This window comes from Leopardus geoffroyi, chromosome D1, assembly GCF_018350155.1.
Source record: "Leopardus geoffroyi isolate Oge1 chromosome D1, O.geoffroyi_Oge1_pat1.0, whole genome shotgun sequence".
NCBI classification, from domain to species: domain Eukaryota; kingdom Metazoa; phylum Chordata; class Mammalia; order Carnivora; family Felidae; genus Leopardus; species Leopardus geoffroyi.
In genome coordinates, this window is record NC_059329.1 from 60,116,281 (window position 1) to 60,143,507 (window position 27,227).

Genomic DNA, 27,227 nt, shown 5'->3' on the forward strand with positions numbered 1-27,227 from the left:
ATGTGGTCAATGAGAAGGCCAATGTGACTGATGGTAAGTTCAACTAGTTCTTGCATTCTGGAGTCAAAGCTTTGCTTGTCTCTTCCCACAGTGTACAACTGGACCGTGGATGAGGTGGTGCAGTGGCTGATCACGTACGTGGAGCTGCCTCAGTATGAGGAAACCTTCCGGAAGCTGCAGCTGAGTGGCCATGCCATGCCGAGGTCAGGAGGAGACTGGATTCTCTCACTTGGGGGTGTAGGGAATGGACTGGGATCGGCCCAACATCAGGTTTCTCTGGCCAGTTAAATGAGGCTCCACTTTTTTCAGGGCACACTCTCTAGACCTCTCCTCTTCTCGCATCCATTGTGCACTTGCTCTGAAGTGTGATGGATGCTTGGCATCCGTTCTCTTATTTAACATTTCTGTCAATCCTGGGAGTAGTACTAATGGCTGTCGTTTATTGAATGTTTAGTACATGGCAGGCACTCCTATGCACCACTTCATATACAGTATGTCACTTAATTCTTACATCAATCCTGTAAGGTAGGTATTATTGTATATAGACAATGAGACTAAGTAACTTTTCCAAGGTCACATGGCTAGTTAGAGGCAAAACTGATTTGAACCTAGATCTGGGTAGACTTCAAAGCCTGTGGTATTTCTCTTTTCTTTTGCTGCGCTCCCAGCAGCTGCCTCTTTTACTGCCCAGGAGCCTTGGGGCTCTGTTAGCCTCCCTTGAATTATCCATATAGAGTGTGTCTACTCTAAAGACGTGGTGTGAGGTGGGGCTGACTCCCACTGGCCCTGGCCTCCTCTCCGGGATGACTCTTCCAACAGCTGTGGTACCCTAACTCTGCCTGCTTCACAGGTGCAGTAGGCCAGGGCCTGTGGGGGTGGGGAGGGGATGGAGTACTGCATGGACTTCTTGTTATGTCAGACTAGTACCATGTGTCATGCAGCCATTAATCCATTTACTTATTCATTCGACAAATATTTACTGGGTACCTGCTCCATGCCAAGCACTTGTGCTGGGTGCTGGGGATAAAGATGACAACAGCCTGCCCTTGCCCTCCAAGGGCTTACTATCTGGTAAGTGCTGATTGTGTATAATCTGTCATCCTATTACGTAGGTGCATCTGGTTATGAGCTTCAGCAGAGGGGAAGGGGGGAGGTGAAGCTGCTGGTGCACCCACACTTTGCAGCCTGCAGCCGCAGAGCTACTGGGTGCTGCTGCCCCCGCCCCCTGCCTGCAGCCTCCTTTTCACAGCTTCTCCCTACCCTGGAGAGAGTAATAATCTTACTGTTTGTACAGCCCCTTCTAGAACACTTTCCTGCCTATTATTTCAGTTGGTTCTCACAATTCTGGGAGGAAGGAATTACTACCCCGGCTTTTGGGTGAACAAACTGAATTTCAAATATTTTATGATTTATCCAAGCTGGTAAGTGGCAGAGCTGGGATTTGAACCCAGGTCTTTTCATGAAACTTTACCAATTTTCTACCCCATGCTGGGTTCTCTCCTGGGCCCTGAGGACAAAGAAGTGTATCAGACCCCATCTGCCTTGAGGAATTCCATGTTTAATGAAAAAGACAATTAAATAGATGATTGACCATGAAACTCCAGGATCTAGGTTTCTTTCCTGTTACCCATGGAAATTGCAGTATCGCCTTGGCCCATTCCATCTTGAGGAATAGCTATGGTTCCATTAGAGTGAAAACATAGGATGAGAAGTCAGTTCTCGGGTCATGGGCTCTTGGTGCCTCCCTGTAGCTAGACCAGATCCAGCCAGGTCAGGCGGGGGGTGGAGGAAGCCAGGCTGTGGCACCTTAGTGACAGCAGGAAGCCTGGAGCCTTCGGTACACGGAGTGTGGGATGGAGTGGCAGTGGTTGTAGGCCCACCACTAGGCAGCGTGGTGTAATGGGAAGAATCCAGAAGATTTGAGTTCATTTCCTGCCTTTGCCACTTACGTGCTATGTACGTGACTTTGGGCGAGTTGCTCAACTCTGAGTTAAGTCGGTGGTGCAGTGAAGTGGAGCTAGTGATGGACCTGTGTCCTTCCAGTCAGAGGACTGAATGAGGCATTGTATGTGAAGCGTCAGAACAGGATGAGAGATGCAGTAGCTGCTTAGTAAATGTTAGCTCCTTTCTCATTTCTCTCATTGCTCACCTCATAGGTTTCATTGACAAATAGACTGCAGAAAAGATGACACTTACATTGATCAGTTAGATGAAGGCCAGTGCACTGGGTGGAAGTGCTCTGAGGAGGAACCCCCAGAGCTCCTGGGCCTAGAGGAAGCATCTGATTTCACAGAAGCTTACACAGAAGGGAAATGGGGCCCCAGAGGAGAGACCGAGTAGTTTATGACCAGACAAGTGAGTTGCTGACTCAGCTGGGACCAGAAGCTAGATCTTCTGACCCCTTCAGCCCCCATCACAGTGTCTCACTGCTTCTCTTGTAGAGGGGTTGATTGCTTCCCATGGCTGGAGAGGGAGGTAGCTGCCCCAGTGTGCCCAGGCAGGAATATAAATCACACACAGATGTCAGAAGCATTTTTTTCTACCTGGGGAAACAAAGCTATGCATCAGCAAAGAGCACTAACTTTATGGAATATGACAGTAGTAAAGGCTCATGTGTGGGACCCCGACCACTGGATTTATAACCTTTCATATCTTATAACCGTCTCCTCCACACCCCCTATGTTCTAGCAGAAGAAAAACAAAGTCCAGTTTGTTTCTGGGTCATTTTCTCATTTGCAGGCCCTTTCTTACTAGAGTTATCATTAACAGTATGTTGAAGGTCGTAAAAAGTTACAGTAATCTGACTGGGAGTAAATGACAGTGACTCAAATACAAGATAATAAGACTAATGCACTGTTTGTCATCAGCAGATTTGTACTTAATGGCAGTGGGTTAGGATTAGAGGTCCTCAGAAAGCACTGGGTCACGTGGCATTGTGTTTTGACCTGGGTTGGACAGGAGAATGTATCTGCAGATGGTGGGAGTGTGGGGATAGGTGCACAGTTGACACTCCCTGGAAGGAGAAACACAACAGAAAACTTATAGTTGGGTGTGGGCATGCTCACAGATGGATAGTCCTCAAAGAGCAAGGTTCTCAGGAGTTGGTGGACATGGGGAGAAGGGTGAACATATTCTTGGTAAATGTTATGTGTCCCTCCTTACTCCCTGTTGAGATCCACTGGTATGGACTCTGTGTTCTAGAGCACACAGGGGAGCAATCACCAAGAGCTAGAAGTCATGGAAGTGTTCCTGGAGGAGGTGGGTAATCCTTTCTGGTTTTAATGGCAGGAAACTGAACCCTTCCTCTTTGCCTCGACAGGCTTGCTGTGACCAACACCACCATGACAGGGACTGTACTAAAGATGACAGACCGGAGCCATCGGCAGAAGCTGCAGCTGAAGGCCCTGGATACAGTGCTATTTGGGCCTCCTCTCTGTGAGTCCTGTGGAAAGAAGGGCTGCTGATTTGCCATGGAACCCGAGGCCATTGTGGGGGCTAGGCTGAGGTCCTGGGTCTCCTGGGTACACCTGCAAGGCAGCACCTCCACTCTTCCCACTGAGAAGTGAAAATATGAGACATGAAATAGTCTTATATTTCAATCCAGTTGGATGTCAAGTTCCGTTCATTAGATACATTAAGACCTACTTTGTGCCAGTGCTGTACTGGACCCTGTAGGAAGACCGGGATGAATCATATCCTTCCATAAAGGGATAAAATGAAAGTTCCAGAGAGGTACACCATGCTTCTGAGGTCCAGAGGAGGGATAGAGAAGGCATCTGATAGAAGAGGTGACATGTGACCTCTGCCTGTAAGGATGGGTGGGGCTTTATTCCATGCAGGTGGCAGGAGAGGACATTCTAGGCAGAGGAAACAACCAGAGCAAGAATACAAAGGCTAAGATATGAAAGGAATGCTCAGGGATAACATAGGGTCTGAATGCCAATTAGCTGTTCCCTGCTTTCACTGTGGACGTGCAGAGAGTATGAACTGATGGCTGAACACCTTATGTCCTTGGACCACCAAAGAAGACTAAGTGGGCTTCCCTGGAATCATAGAGACACACTCAGGGCTAAGAAAGGGTAGTCTCTTCAGCCAGGGGTGACTGAAGAGAAACAGGCAGTTCAGCTCCTGAAGATCTCTACAAGGTGGGAATGGCCAACCCTGCCATCCTTTATCTTATTCCCCATGAACTCAGGGGGAACAAAAGTGGTAAGATTTCTGAGAAAATTAGGCTTGACCAAGCATGCTCTTAGGACCCACTCTCTGCCCATTGGGAGCTGTTGGCATCGGTTCAGGATGCCAGTGACAGAATGTTATAAGGCCAAGAACCAGTCCAGAGAAGCAGCTGGCAGGCAGAGTCAGAGGCTGTATAACATTTTCCCATCTGTGCGTTCGGCTTGACAAGTGCCTGAGCTGATCCGTCATCTGTACGTGTTTTTTAAATTTTTAATAAACTTTATTTTTTAGAGTAGTTTTAGGTTTGCATCAAAATTGAGTGAAGCTTGGGGTGTATGGGTGGCTCAGTTGGTTAAGTGTCTGACTTTGGCTCAGGTCATGATCTCATGGTGGGTGAGTTCAAGTTGGGCTCTGTGCTGACAGCTCAGAGCCTGGAGCCTGCTTCGGATTCTGTGTCTCCCTCTCTCTCTGTTCCTCCCCTGCTTGTGCTGTCTCTCTCTGTCTCTCAAAAATAAATAAACATTAAAAAAATTAAAAAATAAATAAATAAATTGAGTGAAAGTGCACAGATTTGCCATACACCCTGCCCCCACACATGCATAGCCTCCCCCATGGTTAGTGTCCTCCACCAGAGTGGTACATCTGTAATGACTGATGACCCTGCACTGCCACATCATTATCACTCAGAGTCCATAGTTTACATTAGAGTTGACTGTTGGTGTTGCACAGTCTACGGGTTTGGACAAATGTACAATGACATGTATACATGTATTGTATAGAATAGTTTCACTGCCTTAAAGATCCTCTGTGTTCCACCTATTTATCTCTCCCTCCCCCTCAACCCCTAATATAGAATTACCATATAACCCAGCAATTATAGGCCTAGGAATGTATCCAAAGAATTGAAAACAAGTACTGAAAGAAGTACATGTTCACATTCATAGCAGTGCTGTTCACAACAGTCCAAAGGTGCACACAACCCAAATGTCCATCAGTGGACAAATGGATAAGTGGTAGTATATAAATACAATGAAATATTATCCAGCCACAAAAAGGAATGGAGTTGTAATACATGCTACAACATGGATGAACCTGGAAATCATGCTAAGTGAAAGAAGCTAGACATAAAAGGCTACACATTATATCATTCTATTTATATGAAATATCCAGAATAGATACATCCATAGAGACAGAATGCAGATTGGTGGCTGGCAGAGGCTGGGGGAAGTGGAAAATGTGTAGTGACTCCTAATTGGGTATAGGATTTCTTTCTGGGATAATAATAATGTTCTAAAATTAATTGTGCTGATGGTTGCACAACCTTGAAAATATGGTAAAACCACTGAATTGTACATTTTAAAAGAGTGAATTTTAGGGTATGTGAATTATAGCTCAACAACAACAACAACAACAACAACAACAATACATATGAAGCTTGATTTTTGGCAACTCCTGGACTTCCATTTAGAGAACTTCTTATCAAATTTAGGAAAGTAAATTACCTTGGTCCCTTTTCTAAATTTCCACTCACTGTGTGACCTTGTGTAGGTCACTTTTCTCAGGATGTGTTTTCTGATTTGTATTATGAAAAAATTGAGCTAAAGGATCTTTGATTCCTTTCAGGTGAACATTCCATAGTTTTTGAGAGGAAACCCTTTGATTGGTAAGGGCCCTGGTAAAAGGATAAAAGATAGGAGTTCTCCTCCTCTCCGCTGCTGTCTGTTTCCTGTACTTTTAGGAATCTGTGCTTGGCCCTTGCCTTATCAAGTGACCTTTGGCAATTCAGTTCTCCTGCCTAGATTTTGGGTTCCTTATGTGTAAAATGGGCTTGGTCAAGGCTCTTACTGGCTCCCTGATTCTAGGACTCTGATAGAGCTTGGGTGTACTTCTGGGAGCTAAGGTTTTGGAATCCAGCAGCTGTCCTGATGGCAAATACTGTTTTTATACTTTCCTACTGATGGCTCGTTAAAGAAAAGTTTTGAAAATTGCCAGATGGAATCTGAGGAAAATACTAGGAAGCTCTTTGCCAGCAGACATCTGCAAGGGTGGGGCTGTGTCTGGGGGGTACCTGCAAAGAATCCCTTGGTCTGTGTCCCTCTAGCTCTGTGTTTCCATCTGAGCATGGGCTAAAATCCCTACTTGAGCTCTGTTCCCTGTCCAACACCCACACAGGACTTAGAGTGCTAACCTGTGCTGCTGACCTGGTTCTGTACTGAGGGTGAGTTCTTAAGGCTGTGGCTCTTAGGTGGTAAACACCCTGGAGAGCCTGGGCCAGGTATAGCTGCAAACCTTGGCTGCCTTGCCCAGCCTTAATGAAAATCCCGCCGTCAGTCTGAAACTTGAGAAATCTCAAATCAAAGTTTGTTGTACAATAGCCGGGAAGGTCTGCTGACTGATCAGGGTCCATCTGTCTGAGCAGCCTCAGAGCTTGGGAATGGGGAAGAAGGATCAAACCGGCTCAGCACGGAGCTACTCAGGACCCATTTTCTGACAGTAGAAGACGTCTCAGCCCTCCCACCATGGCTGCAGAGGAGCACATGGCCTTTTACAGTCTTTCCGACCTACAGAGTTGGCTCTAGGCTTGCAGGTCTATCCGGGGCTCTACTAACAATCCCACAATGATGTGTTAGTTGTGTTCTGACACACGAAGTCCCAAGGCAGCTTGCCTTGGAGACCTATGCTGATGTCTCACTCTGGCAGCAGATCATTCACTGAGAGGGCTTTTCCTGATCTGCAGATAATTTCTCAGAGAAATGGAGACTCAGGAGATGAGGTGAGTTTTTAGAGGTCATTCAACTTTTACATGGCAGAGCCATGACTCAGATCCAGTAACTTATATTTCAGTGCTCTTTCTACTATATTATCTCATCCTCTGCTTCTGACAGAGGAAGCAAGATAAAACATAAAGAATTCCAATATTAAATGAAGCAAATTAAATTAAAAAAATGTTTATTTTTGAGAGAGAAATAGAGTACAAGCGGGGGAGGGGCAGACAGAGAGGGAGACACAGAATCTGAGGCAGGCTCCAGGCTCTGAGCTGTCATCACAGAACCCGATGTGGGGCTCACACCCATGAACCGTGAGATCATGACCTGAGCCAAAGTTGGACACTTGAGCCACCCAGGTGCCCCAAGAGTTGGATTCTTAATGGGCTGGCTCCCTCAACTCACTTTTGAAGCTTTCTCCAGGATGCCTTTCCAGCCTCTTCCTGGGCATATTCAACCCTTTCTCCTTACTCTTTTCTGGGATCCTATAGCCCTTTGTACCTTTTTTTTTTTTTTTTTTTTTTTTTTTAATAATCTGTTTTCCTGTCTGTTACCCTTTAAACTGGGAACTCATGAGGGTAGAAACAGCTTTGTTCATCTGTCGTCGTAACTCAGCATATGGCCCAGCAATGAGTAGGCGTCAGGAAATGTATGGTAGAAGTTTTACAGAAGGAGGCTGGGTGTCCTCAGAGCTCTAGGACAGGGGAGATGGGAGGAGACTCTGGCCCAGCTTGGCTGTGGGGAGAACACTATGGAATGTCTTCTGTGGATACGTGAGTCAGCTAAAGCACTTCTTGGGCTAAAACCAGAAGGCAAGAAGGTCCAGGAATAGTTATTATAGGTTAACCACACACCTCAGCACAGAAGGCTATGTAAATGACAAAAGAAATTCCAAGCATGTATTCTGGCAGTAAGTAGTGAATAGGTGTATCTCCCAGGGACAGGGTATTGTGGACAGTAGAGAAGGTGGCAAGAATAGATTGGGAGAGGGGGTTCCAGAAAGTGGTAATGATTGGAGGCTCACTTTCTCAATGCTAACTGTACTATAAAAATTCTCACCATTATTCCTGACTCTGTTAACATGTCAGCATCTCATTTGTTTATACCCTCCTCCCTTGCCTCAGGCCTGATTGTATTAACAGTTGACCTCATTTTGCTAAAATCTATTTGTAGCACTCGGGCTGGGAACTCTGCCACACTCTGGCTCCCCAGGTCCTAGCCAGTTTCCCTGGGTTAGCTTTGTTCACCTAGCAAGCCACACCTGCTCTCATGAAAGCTCCATGGTCTGTCTGCCCTAGCAGTGCTCGCTGGGCATAGGGGTAGCTTCTGAGAGTTGAGCTTGTGCAGGGGCTGTGCGGGACGGCCAGCCATGCTCTCCTTGTGCTTTCACATGCACTTTCTATCATAACCCCTTCCATGTGAATACCGCCTTTCTTCTTCCCTTTGTCTTTCCTTTCCACCTTTGCTGAGTACCTGTTCTGGTCAGGCTCTGTGCTAAGTATGGGGCTATAGAGAGAAATAAGGCTTGTACCCTGGCCCTGCAGAACTCACAGATTATCAGAAGGTGACTAGTATGAAAGTTGAAAAACACACAAGGCAGTCCCTGAGATGGCAGGAGATAATTCATGTTTACCTGTCCAAAGAGTGGGTTGGTTGAGGAATCCTAGTCAGAGGAGAAGGATTGGAAATATCCATGTAGACTGTTGTGGGCTGGGAAGGTGGCAGGAAGTGAAGAATGGGAATGGAATTATGGGGAAAAGTACATCGTTAGTAAGGCACAGATGAGACTCTTCATTTCTCTTTTTCTGGCACAATGGTTTATAGATTCTGTATTAGGATTCCCCAGAGAAACATAATATGGATAGATGGATGGATGGATGGATAGATAGAGATAGATAGATAGATAGACAGATATAAAGGGAAGATTTATTATAGGAATTGGCTTACATGATTATGGAGGCCAAAAAGTCCTGTGATATGCCATCTACACCCAGAGAACCAGAAAAACCAGTGGTATGATTTAGTCTGAGTTTGAAGGTCCAACAACTAGGAGAGCTGATGGTGTACATCTGAGTCCAAAGGCCAGAGAATCAGGGGGCTGATGCTATATGTCCCAGCCTGAGTCCAGAGACCTGACAACCAGGTGTGCTGATGTAAGAGGGCAGCAGAAGATAAATGTCTCAGCTCAGGCTGAGAGAGCACATGCATCCTTCCTCTGCCTTTTGGTTCTATTCAGGCACTCAGAGGCTTGAGGATGATTGAATGACGTGTACTCACATTAGTGAAGATGGTCTCCTTTACTCAGTCTACCGATTGAAGTACTAATCTCTTATTGAGGCAAGAAAACTCTCTCGGCATCCCTTAGCCCAGTCAAGTTGATACATAAAATTAACATCACAGATTTGCTTTGGACTATAGGGTTCTGCCCAGGGTTCCACTGAAAGGGCCTGATAATTCTCACATCTTCTTCTCCAGCTACTACCTCTCATTTAAACTCCACATCCACATTCTTAATTACCTAGTGGATATGTCCAGCTGAAGATTTCCAGAACACCTCAAAACACTTTCATTCATAACTATGCACTTGATCTCTTTAGCAATTCTGTGACAATGCATTTTAGAGTTGAGGAAGTTGAGATCCAGATGGAGCAGAGGCAAGCATAGAACCCAGACTTCCTAGTACTCAGTGCAGGGTGCTGCTTTTGATGGCACAATAATTTCTCTACATGAGGCCTTACATTTAACCTTAAAGGCCTGGCCATTTGACCTTTGGGTATTCACTCTCCGGATGGCCTGTGAGCCACAGTCAGCTCTCAGGATATTGTCTGGGAGAAAAACTCAGGTTTTAGAACTCTTATAGCCACACTCTGGCTAGATCAGGGGATCATCTCCATGGTGAGCAATGTTTGGATGTAACAAAGCAGAAACAACACCTGCTGCACAAGTAGGAAAGTTGTAATGAGAAAGTGGGGTGTAGCAGAAAGACCATGTGGTCAGGCAAGTCTGGATCTGAATCCCAGCCCTGTCACTTTTGATGAACTCCAGGAAGTCAGTTCTCCTGGGGAGACTCAGTTCCCTGGCCTATAGAGTGAGAACACAAATACCTGCCTTCTAGAGTGGCTGTGAGAATTCAAGATGGTGGATATAAATGCCTGATGTGTTATGTATCTTCTCTTTTCCTTCCTCTCCTATGTGGGGTAAGGAGAGAGAGATATCATACTTGGAACTTACCAGTAAAGGTTCAGTTCCACAAATATTTACTGAATCCCTGTGTGAGCTGGTCATTGCTGTGCTGGGCACCGGTATACAGACAAGTGATGATCACTAGGGGCCACAAAGTGAGTCAGCCAGATTAGAGTCATTCTCTTCTTGACAAGGTGGTGGCTCATGGGATGGGACAGGCAGTATCTCTGAGCTCTAACTATGCACTTGACTGGACAGAGGGGTGTATGGATGCTTATACATTTAAGTGGAGTTAAAGTTGGTTGAAGAGATCCAAAGGGTAGGTGGAACAGTATTGCCTTAGACGAGGGGAGGACTATCAGGTCCTACCCTTGGCTCTGGTCATTCAGTATTTTTATTCATGACTTGGATGAGAGTATTAAGCTGGAAAAAATAATAGAGTCTTGTTCCACATCAATCTGGACAAGGTGGGATAGGGACTGAATAGAATATATAGGTGCCCAATCCGCATGTCCATCTTGAGAACTTTGAAGTGTTGGAGGTAATAGGGGGCGGGCATTTCCCAGAGTCTTGTTTGAACAGGAGTGCCTCTGACTTTTGGTAAGAATATAAAAGGGATGTTGGAGTTGGGAAACCTTGGGAAACCAAGATTAAAAGTCTGTAACAAACAGGGGAGACAAAGAGTACCCCGGCCTCTGGAAGAGGTGTGGAGGAGGCAGGTGTGTTCCAGAAAGAAAGGCAGCTCACCGTGCTGCAGAGATATCTCTTCCTGGGACCCAAAGGACAGGAGAGTGAGGACTTGTGTATGGTTGGAAGGGTAGGCCTGCGTGGAGGCTGGAGGATGGCTGCCAAGGGACCCTCAGTTTTCTCTGTGAGAGTCTGGCCTAAACATGTAAAGGATAGGGCTGCCACCCCAGACCTCGTAACTCCCCTCCCTTGGATGGAAATAGAATGTGCTAATCTGTCTTTGATCCCACACTGTCCCCATGTCCTGCTGCTCAGCTTTCAATCAGGAACTATGAATATAACCATTTGTCAATCTGGGCCTCAGCTTCACACAGTTTCCAGCTACATGTATCTTTTCCTGTTATCTAGACCCAGCCTCAACTTGGTGGCTCCACCGGGGTCCTTTTGGATTCCCATCAGCCCCTCATCCTTACCAGGTGCTGGGGTCCTGTCGACCCTACTGCCCCCTCCTCAACCTGAGGATAAACTGCTGTGCACAGGAGGGCATTCCTTCTTTTCTTCCTTCCCCGCCCCCCACGTCTAGGGCTCCTCTGAGCCCACTGCTACTCTCTCCTGAGTTGAGTCCAGCCCAAGCAGGGGCCACAGTAGCAGCCGTGTTCTCCTTATGGTGTCCAGGTTTCCTGGGCTGTGGCTCAGAGCTGAGACCTGGTGGACTGGGAACAATGGCAGTTTCCAGGAGTGGCCTTCTTCTGGTTGGCTCACTTCTGAGGACATGGCTTTTGTACTTACCTTCCGGTGTTGCTCCTTGTTCAAGCTTTTCAGTTTTGCTCTGGAGACTGAGCACTGCTTTGAACCCCAGCCACCGCACCGGCACTTTGCCAAATTGCCACCAGGCATTTTCTGGAGGTAGATCTGTCCCTGGATTCCTGGCAAGGGCAACGTCCTGTATATGCCAATCTCTTGGTGTTACTCCTGTTGTACTTGGCCTCTGGATTGAGCCACAGCCTAGAAAGGCTCTCCATTGGTGAGACCTTTACCTGACCTGGGCTCTGTACCTTGTACCTGGAATAGCCTGGTTGTCCAGGAGACCTGGCTCCTGCAGGAACATCAGTCCCACAGCCAGGCCTCAAGCTCTAGTGATGTTGCTTTATACTCTTACCAGCTGTCCCCTTCTCCCTACTCTAGCATTGCTGATCCAGTAGCACAGAAGCCACTGCGTGTGGGCACATGTGCTCATTGCAGTCCAGAGGTAGCTGGGATGTCCTGATAAGGCACTAGTTGTCTCCTATTCACTGCCTAGTAGGGAAGTATGATTTAACAAACTTCCTGCACAGCTCTCAGGCCTCTCATCTTTTCCAAAGTAGGCAGAGAGCTCACTATACTAGTATGTGGCAAATGTGTGTCTAAGAAGCATTCTGCAGTGGGAGGGCTTCATGCAGGAGGGGATGCATGGAGTTGCACGGCTAGGTGTGCAGTGGGCAACCTGTCTCACCATGGCCTCCTCTCTGGCAGTGACCCGCCATAATCACCTCAAGGACTTCATGCTGGTGGTGTCGATCGTTATTGGCGTGGGTGGCTGCTGGTTTGCCTACATCCAAAACCGTTACTCAAAGGAGCACATGAAGAAGATGATGAAGGATCTGGAGGGGTTACACAGAGCTGAGCAGAGTCTGCATGACCTTCAGGAAAGGTAAGGCCCTGCCCCTTCCCCACAGCCCTGATGCTGCCAGCTCTTGGGAGCCTCCTGTTTCCACCAGGGTTGTGGGCTGTCTCGCCCCCAAGATCATGCTGGCGTCACCTCCCAGGCTGTGCCATACTTCCCAAAACTGCATTGGGAGCGTAGGCTCCTGACATTGCAGTTGCACAGGCAAACATTCCTCCCCAGGGCAGAAGCTTATTTCTGTCTTTCCTCCCTCTGAGTCTCAGAGGGAGAAATGTGTAGCTGTCAGAGATCTAGAGCCTCCCTGGGTGGATGGCTTGTCCGTTCTATCCTTCTCGCTGCCCCTGGACTGTTATCTTTCCCGTAGAAATAGACATAATTACCTGTTCTTCATTGTTCGCCGAAGAAACCTCCCAAATCTGTCTTTCTGATACCTTTAGTTCTTGAAAGATGGTAGGGAGGTCCTGGTAGTTAGGGTTGAATGTATATAGAGTGAGGCCAGATCCCTGGCACCATAAGACTCTCATGGAGCAGTTTTAGAAAAATGAAAAAGTCAGGAGGGAGTCAACGCAGGTAATTGGTTTTTTGCTTTGTTTTGTTTTTGAGAAGAGGAGGGACCTACTTCAGGACTCTTTTTTAGAAAATTATTTTGGCAGCCTCAGGATTCCCATTGAGAAGCCTTTGCAGGAATCCATGTAAAAGGAAATGACATCTGGCCCTTTTCTGTTACTTTTTAATGATAGATACTATTTTCTTTGGCGGGTGGGCAAAGGATTTCTTATGAGCTAGGTATTGTTAACTACTTAAATGCATTATTATTTTTTTAAATCACCACAGCCATGTTAGGTAGGTACTATTACTATTTTAGAGTTGAAGAAATGAGGGCTCAGAGAGGATGAGTGCTTTGTTTGGGTCACATATCAGTAAGTATGAGCCAGGAATTTTGACACTTACAGGTGCTGCCTCAGTAAAGGTGGCCCTATCACATTCATTTCCACTGGCTGGGTTTCTCGGAGATAAGTGAAGTTTTATCTCTGAACTGATTTCTGGCTACTTTTCTGGGCCCCTTGTTCCTGGGCCCTTTGCCAGCTAGGGGCTAAATGCTGCTATCTGGGCAGCCCCCATTCTTCATTTCTCTGAAAAGCATGTACTGTTTTTGTTGCGAAGCCAAAGAATCTAGGCAGGAGACATTCCAAGTTTGAGGATAAAACTAAGCTCCCAGTTCTCCATGCTCCCCAAGGCCTCCAGAGCTTAATGACCACTGTGGCCCTTAGAGAAACAACTGCATGCACACACATTGACACATGTGCACACACATATTCTCCTCTGATAGTGTCCAGAGCCCACATACCGCCTTGTCCCTCCTTCCTTTCACAGGCCTGCACTGCCAGCCACCACAGAGCTTTTCTTTTTTTTCCAGAGTTCCTGATACTTTGGGTGAATAAATGTAATGCTACATGTGCATTCCAGGTAGGATTTCACTGGGTTTCAAGAAAATTCTTTGAGGCAAGGATTTTGATTTCCATTTAGGATTGAAGAAACAGGCCTGGTACAAGGAACAGACTTGTCCCTGGTACAGGGAACAGATTAGTCACACAGCTGCTTAGAGTCAGGGCTTGCGGTCAGGTAGCCGAATTTTCTTACTTGTAATGCTAACTGACTGCTGCTTTCAAGATGCTCAGTCTTCTGTGGAGGAGATGGAGTGGGGTGAGGCTTGACTGTACACGTATTTGCTCATGTCTGCACCCAGTAGTATTTATTGATCTTCATCTCTGCTAGATCCTGTTAGGACTATAAAAGTGGGTCAGTTTTGATTCTACTTTAAAGGAGTTCCCTACTATCTGGGCAAGGCAGACAGATCATAGGCTTTTCTGAAGAGGCTGCTTTCAGAGAGGATTATATTCAGTGAAGAAATGAATCCCCAGTGGTGTAATTTCAGGCAGTTGGGTCACGGAAGAATACAGTAAAGAGGATATTCAGCAAGGGAAGCTGATGGGGGCAGGAAATGGCGCCTCTGATTTGTTTTTAGCCTTGCCTGTAGTGCCACCTAGTGTGTATCTTGAGGAGGCTGAACTGCCTTTCTCTCCAGGGACAAAGTGGACTGCCATTTGTCAGCAGGAGGCTTGCAGCCTAGTCCTTTTCTGCTTGTCCCACCACATCTCTTGAGGTTTCAGCCACTGACAGATCTGAACTTGAATTGGCAGTTTTTATTTTTATTAAAAAATTTTTTTAAATTTTATTTTTGAGAGCAAGACAGACAGAGCATGAGCAAGGGAGGGCAGAGAGAGAGGGAGACACAGAATCTGAAGCAGGCTCCAGGCTCAGAGCTTGTCCGTGCAGAGCCTGATGTGGGGCTTGAACTCACAAACTGCGAGATCATGACCTGAGCTGAAGTCGGACACTCAACCGGCCGAGCAACCAAGGCGCTTCATGGACGTACTTGGCAGTTTTTAGAGGCTGAGTTCTGTCTCTGCCTCTTCTGTTTCACCTACTTAATTAGCTCAGTGGTCAGTACTCTCTTCTGAGGTCCCCTTTTGTTCTGTAGCTTTATCCTTCTGTATCTCAGGTCTAAGCTATATATCACTGTCTTCTTCATCATCCTTTACCCTCCTACCCTGGTCTCCTGTGACTTGGTGTTTCTTACTCAGATAGGAAGGCCCAACAATGCCTAAGTCCTTCCCTTCTTCCAGAGGGATTAGCGAACTCTTACTCTTTCTCCTGGGTCTAGTCACCTTCCCTGACTCCTTTCAGGCAGAGTTGGTCACTCCATCCTTTGGGCTCATCCAACACCTTGTATGTCTCTCTGTTGTAGAACTTATCACACTGTGTTTAGGTATCTGCTTATTTGTCTATATTGGACTAGATCATGAGCTCCTAATTGGCAGGGACCAATTTCTCATTCATCTCCATGTATCTAGGACTTAGTGCAAGGCTTGGCATTCAGCAGACACTTGAAAGTATGTGTTGAATGAATGGATGAATAAATGAATGGATTAACATAGATATGTGGAGGAAGGAAGGAGGCTGGGTTGGATGGCTGGAAGGTTTTGTCAGTGAACAGAGGGAATGTGTGGGTGGGTACAAAGGTATATTTTCATTATAACTGAGCCCTTGAGATCTTACCTACCATGGAAGATACTTAGAAAGGAAAGTCAGGCCTGGGGGCAGCAGACTCCCCAGACCCTTTGTTATGAATTTCATTTTCTGCACTTCTGGGAACAGGTACTCAGGACTCTATGAGGTGCTTCTCAATGGTTCCTTTCTCATCTTCCCTAAATACCCCCAGGATCCCCACCCCAGTCGCATCTCAGCCATTGTGCCTTCTCTGGATCTTTGGGCTAGCTTGCAGGGCGTTCTACATTTATTGAACCTTCCAGATACCTGAGGATATGGGGAATGACTGTGGGGTTTGGAGTCCTACAGATTGGAATTCTAGTCTCTCTTCTACCTGCAATTACTTCCCTTTTCTAAGTCTTAAATCCATACCTGTCCTAGGCTGATAATGATGCAACATATCATTATCTGCAGGGAGGACACATGGAAATACCCTGTAAGCTAGTAGTTGTTAGGATCTTAGTATGTGAGATCCCTCAGAGGAAGGATTCAGATACCCAGGAACCTAGCATGATTACTGGCAGCCTAATGATAAGAAATATGGTAATCACTGTGGTTTCTTTTGGCCCTGAGCTAACTCAGAGCCAGTCAACAGAGTAGGGAGAATATATTCTGAGTGCCAGAGCCCTCATTTTCCTCTTTGATGCCATGACTCGTGGCGTGTTGGCTGGCACCCCTTGCCTGGCCTTCTCCAGCTCCCTGCATCGCTCCCCAGGCTGCACAAGGCCCAAGAGGAGCACCGCACAGTGGAGGTGGAGAAGGTACATCTGGAGAAGAAGCTGCGTGATGAGATCAACCTTGCCAAGCAGGAAGCCCAGCGGCTGAAGGAGCTGCGGGAGGGTACTGAGAATGAGCGGAGCCGCCAAAAATACGCAGAGGAGGAGTTGGAGCAGGTAGGAGAGTGTACTGTTTCCTGGACACCCTGGGGTGGGGTTGGGAAAAGTGCAGGGCCAAAAGCCTGGCTGGAATGCTTCATGTGCGAGGACTTTGAAATATGCCTCAAAGAATATCTTTAGGAGTTACTAGACTCTTACCAATAATAGTGGAAAAGTTGTAAAAAAAAAAAAAAAAAAAAAAAGTCACTGTGATTTTCAAAGACTAGGGGATAACAGGTGATAACAGTTATTTTGTTCCCTTTTTATTGAACTATTACATAAAGTGTACCAATCATAAATATACAGCTGGAAAGCTTTCCCATAAGCATGTACCTGTATAACCAGCATCCAGATCAAGATGAAGAGTATCTTTTAAGCACCCTAGAAGGCTCACTTTTGCTTCTCTCTGCCTTCTGTCAATATTCCACCAAAAGGTAACTATGGTCATGATCTGTGAACCGGATTTGTTTTGCTTGATTTTGAACTTCATATAAATGGCGTTATATGGTATTTTTCTTCGTGTTTGGTTTCTTTTACTCAGCATTATGTCTGTGAGAGTCATCCATGTTACTGTGGGTAGTGGTAGTTGGTTTATTTGCATTGCTAAGTAATTATTCATTGCAGGAGTGTTCTTTAAATTATTTATCCATTCTCCTGTTGGTAGACATTTGAGTTGTTTGCAGTTCTTTTTCTTTTCCTTTTATGAATAACACTGCTATGGACCTCCTGCATATTCTCTTAGCATAAACACTTATTTCTGTTGGATATATAATAGGGAATTTATTTTATTTTATTTTTTTTTTAAATTTTTTTTTTTCAACGTTTATTTATTTTTGGGACAGAGAGAGACAGAGCATGAACGGGAGAGGGGCAGAGAGAGAGGGAGACACAGAATCGGAAACAGGCTCCAGGCTCTGAGCCATCAGCCCAGAGCCCGAGCGGGGCTCGAACTCACGGACCGCGAGATCGCGACCTGGCTGAAGTCGGACGCTTAACCGACTGCGCCACCCAGGCGCCCCGTATAATAGGGAATTTATAAATTTAGCTGTATTAGAAACCTCTAGTTTTCCAAAATGGTTGGACCAGTCCATACTAGCGCCAGCAATGTGTGAGAGTTCTGGTTGAGCTACAACCTTGGTATTTTTAGGCTTTTTAATTGCATACATTCCGGGATCTAGAGGTATTTCATTGTGATTTTAATATTCATTTTCCTAATGGCTAATAATAATAAATACCTTTTGATAAATTTATTGACCATTTTATTTGGGAATCTCTTCTCATTTTTTTTTTTTTTTCTTTTCAACGTTTTTTTTTTTATTTATTTATTTTTGGGACAGAGAGAGACAGAGCATGAACGGGGGAGGGGCAGAGAGAGAGAGGGAGACACAGAATCGGAAACAGGCTCCAGGCTCTGAGCCGTCAGCCCAGAGCCTGACGCGGGGCTCGAACTCACGGACCACGAGATCGTGACCTGGCTGAAGTCGGACGCTTAACCGATTGCGCCACCCAGGCGCCCCTCTTCTCATTTTAAAAATTGTGTTACTTGTCTTCTTCTTAGTTGACTTGTAGGAGTTCTTTATATATTCTAGATGTAAGTCTTCCTATATATATATATATATATATATATATATATATATATATATATAACACAAATCTTTTCCCAGTCTGTAGCTTGTTTTGCTCTCTTAATATTGCTCTCTTTATATATTCTAGATGTAAGTCTTCCTGTATATATATATATATATATATATATATATATATATATATATATATAAAACACAAATCTTTTCCCAGTCTGTAGCTTGTTTTGCTCTCTTAATATTGCTTTTAATGAACAGAAAGCCTTGATTTTAATGAAGACCAATTTAATCATTTTTTTTAAGTGGTTGGTACTTTTTGTGGCCTCTTTAAGAAATCTTTCCCGATCCCCAAGATATTTTTGTAAATTTTCTTATAGAAGTGTTCTTGTTTTACTTTTCACATTTAGGTTTGTGGTTTATTTCAAATTAGTTTTTGTCTATATGAGGTAGGAAGTCAAGGTTCTTTTTTTTTTTTTTTTTCAAGTAGATAATTCTGTTCTGTTGTCTGTCTGTCCTTAAAGCACATTGTCTTCTACTAAGTCTCAATATCAGTAGTAAGTTCTCCAGCTTTGTTCTTCAAAATGGCCTTGGCTGTTCTAGGTTCTTTGCATTTCCATAATTAAGCTTGTCATTCTACCACTTCTCCCTACTCCCCCTGCCCCCAAAAAAGCCTTGCTGGGATTTTTATTGGTTTTATATTGAATCTATAGATTAATGTCGGGGAAAATTGACATTTTAACAAAATGATTCTTAAAATCCATGAGCATTGTTTATCTTGTCTCCTATTTAGGTCTTTTAAACTTTCTCCCAGCAATGTTTTGTAGTTTTCAGTGTAGAAGTCTTGCACTTTAAAAAAAAATTTTTTTAGGGGTACCTGGGTGGCTCAGTTGGTTAAGTGTCTGACTGTTGATCTCAGTTCAGGTTTTGATCTCAGGTGTGAGTTCAAGCCCCGCGTGTTGGTTCCACGCTGGGTGTGAAGCCTACTGCTCTTATTTTTCTAGCTTTTTTTTAATTTTTATTTTTTCAGATTTTATTTTTAAGCAATCCGTATACCCAACGTGGGGCTGAAAACTCACAACCCCCAGGTCAAGAGTCGCGTGCTCCACTGACTGAGCCAGTCAGGTGCCCCTTATTTTTCTAGCTTCTTGAGGTGGAAGATTAGGTTATTGATTTTAAACCTTTAATATTTTCCAACAGAGGCATTTAGAACTATAAATTTCTAGCTCAGCACTGCTTTAGCTGCTGCATTTACTAAGTTCTGGTATTTCATATTTTCATTATCATTCAGTTGAAAAGATTTTTTAATTTCTATTGCAATTTTTTGAGGGGGGGTGCTCATGGTTGTTTAGGACAGGTGTGTTGATTAATTTTCAAACACTTGGGGACTTTTCCAGTGATTTTTCTCATTGATTTCTAATTTAATTTCACTGTGGTCAGAGAACATATGCTGTATATTTTCAGTTCTTTCAAATGTGTTGAGACTTGGTTTATGTAAACAGACCAAACAATACAATGGAAAGGTGAAGAGTGTCAGATTGGATAAAAAAACAAAACCCAGCTATCTGCTGTTTCCAAGAGATATAAAATGGTAAGGATATAAAATGGGTAAAAGTAAAAGGATGAGAAAAGATATACCATACAAACGCAAAGCAAAATAAAACAGGAGTAGCTATATTATTATCAGACAAAATAGGCTTTAAAGCAAGAAGTATTACTAGAGACAAAAATGGACATTTCATCATGATAAATGTGTGAATCCAACAGTAACATAACAACACTTAATTTGTATACATCTAATAATATAGTTTAAAAATATATAAAACAATGAGGCACCTGGGTGGCTCAGTCAGTTAAGCATCTTTCATGTAGGTCATGATCTCACATACAGTTCGTGCATTCAAGCCCTGCATTGGCCTCTGTGCAGATAGCTCAGAGCCTGGAGCCTGCTTTGGATTCTGTGTCTCCCTCTCTCTCTGCCCTTCTCCTCACGCTCTGTCTGTCTGTCTCTCTCTCTCTCAAAAATAAATAAACATAAAAAAAAATTAAAAAAAATATATATATATAAAGCAAGAGCTGAAGGAACTAAAAGTTTAATAGACAAATTTATGGTCAAAGTTAGAGATTTTAAAACACCTCTGTCAAAAATAAGAAACCAAAAGTATCAGTAAGGATGTGAAAAATGTAAACATGATTAATCAATTTGACCTTATCAACATATATAGAGCATTCTGCCTGACAACTGCAGAGTACACATTTTGTTTCATGTCTACATATTGCTTCTGTTCCAATCTCTCCTCTCCTTCTGGGAATCCAGTATTTATGTAAGACCTTTTAACTGGATTCCACTTGTCTCTTATGCTTAGTTGTGTCTTTTTTTTCTCTTCGTGCTTTGGTTTCATTATTTTCTGTGGATTCGTCTCTGAGTTCTCTAATCCTATATTCTGCTGTGAATATTGTGCTGTTTTGTTCAACCCATCCAGTGGAATCCTACTCTCAGATAATGTATTTTTCAGTTCTAGAATGCCTGTTTTACTCTTTTATAGATTCCGGTTTCCTGCCCAGAATTTCCATGTTTCCATTTATTGTGTCCATCTCTGTATTTTCTTCACTCATAGTTGAAGTCCTTTTCTGGTGCCTCTCACATTTGGATCACTTATGGGACTGCCTATTTTTCCTCTTGATTATTGGTTATATTTTCCTGCCTCTTCTCATGTCTAGTCATTTATTTTTATTAAATAGTGGACAGTGTGTGTAAAAAATAATAGAGGCTCCAGATGATTTTATCTTCCATCAAATAGAGGCTCCTCCCTTCTTCTGTTAGGTATGTAGGGTGAGGATCTAATCACCTCAAGCCAATCAGAAATTGAGCCATGTTGGAGCTGGGTTGTAGTTTTAGAAAGACTTGGTCTAGCACTCGTTTGTCCCTGTTTCTCAGGCATGTTCCTTCCTTTTTCTTGAGAGCTTGTGGATTTCTTTCTCCTGAGCCCTGAAAGACTATGAGAGATTCATTTCTGCCACTTGGAGGATTTTAACTTAGCTCTTTGGCCTCCTGCTCCTCATAGCTTCAAAATTTTGCAGCTGTCTCGAGGGGAGGACCAGGGGTATGTGTGAAGCAGGTCCCTTCCTTCCTACAATGTTTTGTCCCCTAAGTATTATGAAATTATGGGAGATTTTATTCCACCCTTTGACCTAGCTATGTGTTCTCCTGCACAGCCCCAGAACTGAGTAAATGCTCAATGAAGAAAACTGGATGTATGTTTCCAATCTCAATTTCCAATCTGTCATACCAGTACTGTACTACCAACAAAAGCTGGGCTGGTTTCTCTAGGCTCCAGTGGAGTCCCCACTACCCTGGGCCATGCCCAATTATCAGCTCTCACCCAGAACCATCCAATGGCTCCAAGGAAGAAAATGGCTGACAATTATCAACTCATCTTAGAAAGGCTTTTTCCCCTCTTTGGATTTTCAGTTCATCTAGTCCAGTGATTCTCAGACTTCTTGATCTCAGAACACTTTGACTCTTAAAAATTATTTAGGACCTCAAAGAACATTAAAAAAAATTTTTTTTAAGGTTTATTTTTGAGAGGTGGGGGAGGGGCAGAGAGAGACAGAGACACAGAATCTGAAGCAGGCTCCAGGCTCTGAGCTATCAGCACAGAGCCCGATGTGGGGCTGAACCCACGAACCATAAGATCCTGACCTGAGCTGAAGTCAGAGGCTTTAACCGACTGAGCCCACAGGCGCCCCATCAAAGAACATTTTTAAAGGGGAAGTCTGTTGCTATTTACCCTGTTAGAAGTTAAAACTGATGGGGCGCCTGGGTGGCGCAGTCGGTTAAGCGTCCGACTTCAGCCAGGTCACGATCTCATGGTCCCGTGAGTTCGAGCCCCGCGTCGGGCTCTGGGCTGATGGCTCAGAGCCTGGAGCCTGTTTCCGATTCTGTGTCTCCCTCTCTCTCTGCCCCTACCCCGTTCATGCTCTGTCTCTCTCTGTCCCAAAAATAAATAAACGTTGAAAAAAAAAATTAAAAAAAAAAAAAAAAAAAAAAAGAAGTTAAAACTGAGAAAATTAAAGAGTATTTATTAATTCAGGGGTGCCTTGCTGGCTCAGTCAGAAGAGCATGCAATTCTTGATCTTGGGGTCATGAGTTCAAGCCCCACATCGGGGGTAGAGATTACTTAAAAAAAAATCTTAAGGGGTGCCTGGGTGGCTCAATCGGTTAAGCGTCTGCCTTCAGCTCAGGTCATGGGCTGATCTGACAGTCAGGTCAGATCTCACAGTTCATGGGTTGAAGCCTTGCATAGGGCTCTGTGCTGACAGCTCGGAGCCTGGAACCTGCTTCAGATTCTCTGTCTCCCTCTCTCTCTGCTCCTCCCCTGCTCACGTTCTGTCTCTCTTTCTCTCAAAAATAAAATAAAACATTAAAAAAATCTTTAAACAATTTACTAATTCATTTTAAATAAGTGTATTAAACTCCTTATATATCAACACAATATTTTTTTTTAAAAATGACTGCATTTTTCAAAATAAAAATAATTTAATGAGAAGGGAGTTTTTTGTTTTTTTTTTTTACAGTTTTGCAAATTCTTTTAATGTCAGGCTTAATAGACTGCTGATTCTTATATTAGTGTCTATATTCAACCTGTTATGATATTACTTATCATATAGCCTCTGGAGAAATCTACAGTTCAGTTGTGAGCAAAAGGGAGTGAAAAAGGTAAATAATGTCTTAGTACAATTATGAAAATAGTTTGATCTCACAGATGCTCTGAAAGGATGCACTCAAGGATCCCTGGATCATACTGGAGAAATTGTAGACTTAGTCTTTATAGCTCTCTGATAACTTTGAAAATTTTTCATAATTATAATAATTTGTCTTTCAAGAATTTTGTAATTTTTTTTTCAACGTTTTTTTTTTTATTTATTTTTGGGACAGAGAGAGACAAAGCATGAACGGGGGAGGGGCAGAGAGAGAGGGAGACACAGAATCGGAAACAGGCTCCAGGCTCTGAGCCATCAGCCCATAGCCTGACGCGGGGCTCGAACTCACGGACCGCGAGATCGTGACCTGGCTGAAGTCAGACGCTTAACCGACTGCGCCACCCAGGCGCCCCAAGAATTTTGTAATTTTTGTAGCTTAGACAGCTTTCCCCAGATGCTGTGTTGGATCAGAATTATTCTTCTGGCATGACCTACTGCATCCTATGGGGAAGTGGAAGTCAGGGGTAACAAAGCATGTGGTCAGTGGTTATTAACTTTGCTGCATAGTAGAAGCTATGTAGTAGAACTTGCAGAACATGAGAAAGTATTGATACCTAGGCCAGTGCCCCAGATCTGTGAAATCAGAATCTGGGTTGGGTCCAGATACCAGTGTTTTTGAAGTGTGATTCCCCAGGTGATTCCAGCGTGTGGCAGGTTGAGAACCACAGCCATAGAATAAAAGAATACTGTGACTTGCCCCCCAGCTCTGTCTCCTTCAGGCATTTATTCCTTGTGTGTGGCAGGATGGGTCTGTCTCTGTCTCCTTGCCTCCCATCCTCCCCACCCCGCCCCCCACTTCCTTTTCCCTATTTTGTAAGTATTTCTCCTGTTAAACCATTTTGAGCCTGTTAGACCAGCCTTTCCCAACTGTCCCACTGCCCTCCCTTTCCTCTTTTTTCTTTTTCTCTCCATCCTCCCTTGCTCTTAGCTTATCCCATTCCTTTCTCTCCCTTCAAGGTAGAACTTGATAATACATTTTCACACTTGGTGTATTAGACTCTAAGGCATCTGTTCTCCATTTTAAATCTACAAGGCCAGGAGTGGGCTAAGTTATAGTTTCTTTTTCCACTTTTTCAAAGACCGAAAACCAAGTGGGGATTTGTCCTCTCATTGGCTCTCTATGGAATAAAGGTGTTCTGTCCTTAGCTAAGGCCCTCCCAGTCTATCTCAGGCCACGGAGAGAACCTCAGGCCTGCTCTGGGATACTTGCCCCATTGGCAAGTTGGGAATAATACAACTGCCTCTCAATCCCTTTTCTCTGGGATTCTGACCAGCTAAAGGTCAGTGTCTAGGTGGGGAAATTGGGGGTCACTTCTACTGTAGACTGGGTGAGATAGCAAGGGATCCAGTGTGTATAATGTCTGCATGCAATCTCAGACCTTCCATGTTTAGTGCTTCCATGTTTCAGCTTCATTGGATGCTCCTTGCTGAGAAGTCAGTGAGATCTCTGCTTACACATTGCTTCTCTCATGTCTTGGCCTCTTTCGGCAATGCCCATGTTCAAAGTAAGTGTGCTGGTTTGTAGAGGGTGCCCTTCAAAGCCTACCTGCCCTGCTCAATGGGAGAATCATAGACAAAACCTCGGGACTACAGGACACTTTGGAGAGCATTCAGGCTATCGCTTTCTGGAATAGCGATCATTTTTAAGGGCTCTCTGACCTGAGCTGTTCACAAAACTCCTCCTGAGATCACCCCTTTACTGTGGTTTGGATTTGCAAGGGAGAAAGTCTTTCCTCACACTAAATTGAGATCTGCTATTGAAAGCACAGGGTCACAGGGCCAGGAGCTGGAATCAGAGTTTTGGATTCCCAGTCAAGTGCTTTTTCTGCCACATGGTGATGTCTTGAGGTCTGAGCATAGACCCCCACCTCTCAGAAAGAAGGTGGCTCACTGAGCTGACCTGAGCCTCAAGAGAGCAGGGAGGATTATGGAGATTGGCTGCAGGCCAGGAGAGGCAGCTAATGTGTGGGTACACAATGCTCTAGTCTGGCAGCAAAAAAAAAAAAAAAATCTCAATTTGAGATCTGGTTGACACTACTGACTGTGTGACCTTGAGTAGATTACTTTCCTTCTTTGAGTTTGCCTCCTTGTAATATATAAAACACAGAATAATCCTTGCCCTTTCTGCCTCTCGAGAGGGCTGGAAGCTCATACGAGATAGATAAGAACTCAGAATTCTGTGCTATCAGAGGCATCGGAGAGGGTCATGGCAGCAGTAATGGCTCACATCCTCTTGGCTGCACAGGTTCGGGAGGCCCTGAGGAAAGCAGAGAAGGAACTGGAATCACACAGCTCATGGTATGCTCCAGAGGCCCTTCAGAAGTGGCTGCAGCTGACCCACGAGGTGGAGGTGCAGTACTATAACATCAAGAAGCAAAATGCTGAGAAGCAGCTGCTGGTGGCCAAGGAAGGGGTGAGACCTGCCTTCCCACCACTCTCTTCTCTCCTCCTTGCCCCCTCCCCTCACCTGCCCTTCTTCCTCCTCTCCACCTCTCCCTATCCCTCCTGTTGGACAAAGAGATATCCTGGTGCTGGGTTCTGTTTCTTTGCCTGAAAAATAGTTCCTGATGATGTCCTCAAGTTTCTGGAGGAGGGGCTGAGGGCATGGGTGTACTCCCACCTGCCTTCTGGAAAGATGAAGCAAGTGGAGGCAGGTAGAGGGAAAACTCTGCCAGCCCCAGCCCGCCATGGGGCAGAACCCTTCTGGGGCTGGGGGACTGTCAGGGGATCCCACTGCTTCTCTCTTTGCCTTCATTTTCTTTCCTCCCCCACTGTTGTCCTTCCCCCTGCCTTCCTTTCCCTTCTTCTCTTCCTTTCTCTCATGCAGCCTAAGCTGTGCTAGGAGGAGGAGGACCCAGCCACTGAAAGGCATTTCTCATTGTCCCACCTCTAATCCCTGCTCTGTTTAAGCTGGGGATCTCATTTTTGCAGGCTGAGAAGATAAAAAAGAAGAGAAACACACTCTTTGGCACCTTCCACGTGGCCCACAGCTCTTCCCTGGATGATGTGGATCACAAAATCCTCACTGCGAAGTAAGTAGCACCTGATGTCCAGCTCTGGCGGTGTCCACCCCATCCTCGGAGTTGGAGGGTGTGCGGAGTCTGCAACCCCAGTTCTGCTTCTTCACTGGTAGAGGGGCAGCTCTGCTGTCCTGCCCCAGCCTTTATCCAGCTCCCACCTTGCTCTTGAATTTATGATTTAACTGTGTTTCTTATTTGCATGTATTCCCCCAACCTGTTCCTCTAGGAAGCCTCGTTCCTACCGGGGCTCCCACCCGCCCATGGCTTCAATTCTCTTCCATGTGCTCCAGGCAAGCTCTGAGTGAGGTGACGGCAGCACTGAGGGAGCGCCTGCACCGCTGGCAGCAGATTGAGATCCTCTGTGGCTTCCAGATTGTCAACAATCCTGGCATCCACTCCCTGGTGGCTGCTCTCAACATAGACCCCAGCTGGATGGGCAGCACGCGCCCCAACCCTGCCCACTTCATCATGACCGACGACGTGGATGACATGGATGAGGAGATTGTGTCACCCTTGTCCATGCAATGTAGGTGACCTCTTGGGTGGGGGTGAGGGAAGGAGACTTTGATGCACCGGTTGAGAAGTGGTTGGCCACTGCTGTGCCTAGAACAGCATATGGGGCGGAGACCAAGGAAGGTAGTTGAGCTCAGGGCCTTGGTTCATAAAGCACAGTTCATGTCAGGATATTCCTCCACAGTTGTGGTCTTGGTGTTGTTTCCACGCTCTATGCTCTGTCTGCCCCTCTGGGTCTATTGTGTTAAGTGTGTCTCCCTTCACTCTTTGTGTTTCTTAAATCCCTTTATTCTCCTTTTTCTCCCCCATGTGCCTTTATAAAAACAATCTCCTTTAGTGGTTCATTATATCAAAATGATATTCATTTTGGCTCTTTACTGCTATTATCTGTTTTCATTTTTATATTTGTTCTTAATTGCTAAAGTGGACAAATGGAATGATATCTTTTTCTGTTTTTGTGTGAGGCCCCATAAAGCGGTAGTCCCTTAAGGAGACATAGCCCTAAATTCTCCAAGCCAGAAAGACATTCTTGTCCTGGAGGGATCTCCTGCACAAGCATGTCCCCCTGAATTCTTGGACCTCTGCACCCTTTCCTGGGCCTTCCCTCTCCCGTTCCTCCCCTCAAGTGGTGAGAGCTGAGTAGAGCAAAGTCAAAGAGACAACTCTCTGTGGGAAATCTTCAGTGAATGAGGGACTTATCCCTAAGGGGCCCAGTTGAAATTTTCCCTGGATCAGAGGCTATTTTAGATAAATAGAATAGACCTTTATGGAAAAGCTGTTGTCTCAGGCCCACATCCCATGGGCCTGGCTTAGGGGCTCACTTTCAGAAAGCCAGATTCTTTCATCAGGCTGGACTCCAGCTACAGACAGGATTTATTTGTAAATTTGTTCAG

The 27,227-nt window shown here is 44.9% G+C and overlaps 1 protein-coding gene across 6 annotated transcripts in view; it reads left to right on the plus strand.

Annotated features, from left to right (window-relative positions):
• The window catches only part of STIM1 (stromal interaction molecule 1), a 185,286-nt gene that overhangs the window by 149,337 nt on the left and 8,722 nt on the right, over nt 1–27,227 (plus strand). For all 6 annotated transcript variants that reach the window (XM_045484229.1, XM_045484228.1, XM_045484230.1 and 3 more), the window contains 7 exons: nt 92–203; nt 3,320–3,435; nt 12,324–12,501; nt 16,301–16,478; nt 25,047–25,214; nt 25,733–25,833; nt 26,112–26,347. In XM_045484229.1, coding sequence (XP_045340185.1) covers nt 92–203; nt 3,320–3,435; nt 12,324–12,501; nt 16,301–16,478; nt 25,047–25,214; nt 25,733–25,833; nt 26,112–26,347 — 1,089 coding nt within the window. The remainder of the gene's footprint in view (nt 1–91; nt 204–3,319; nt 3,436–12,323; nt 12,502–16,300; nt 16,479–25,046; nt 25,215–25,732; nt 25,834–26,111; nt 26,348–27,227) is intronic.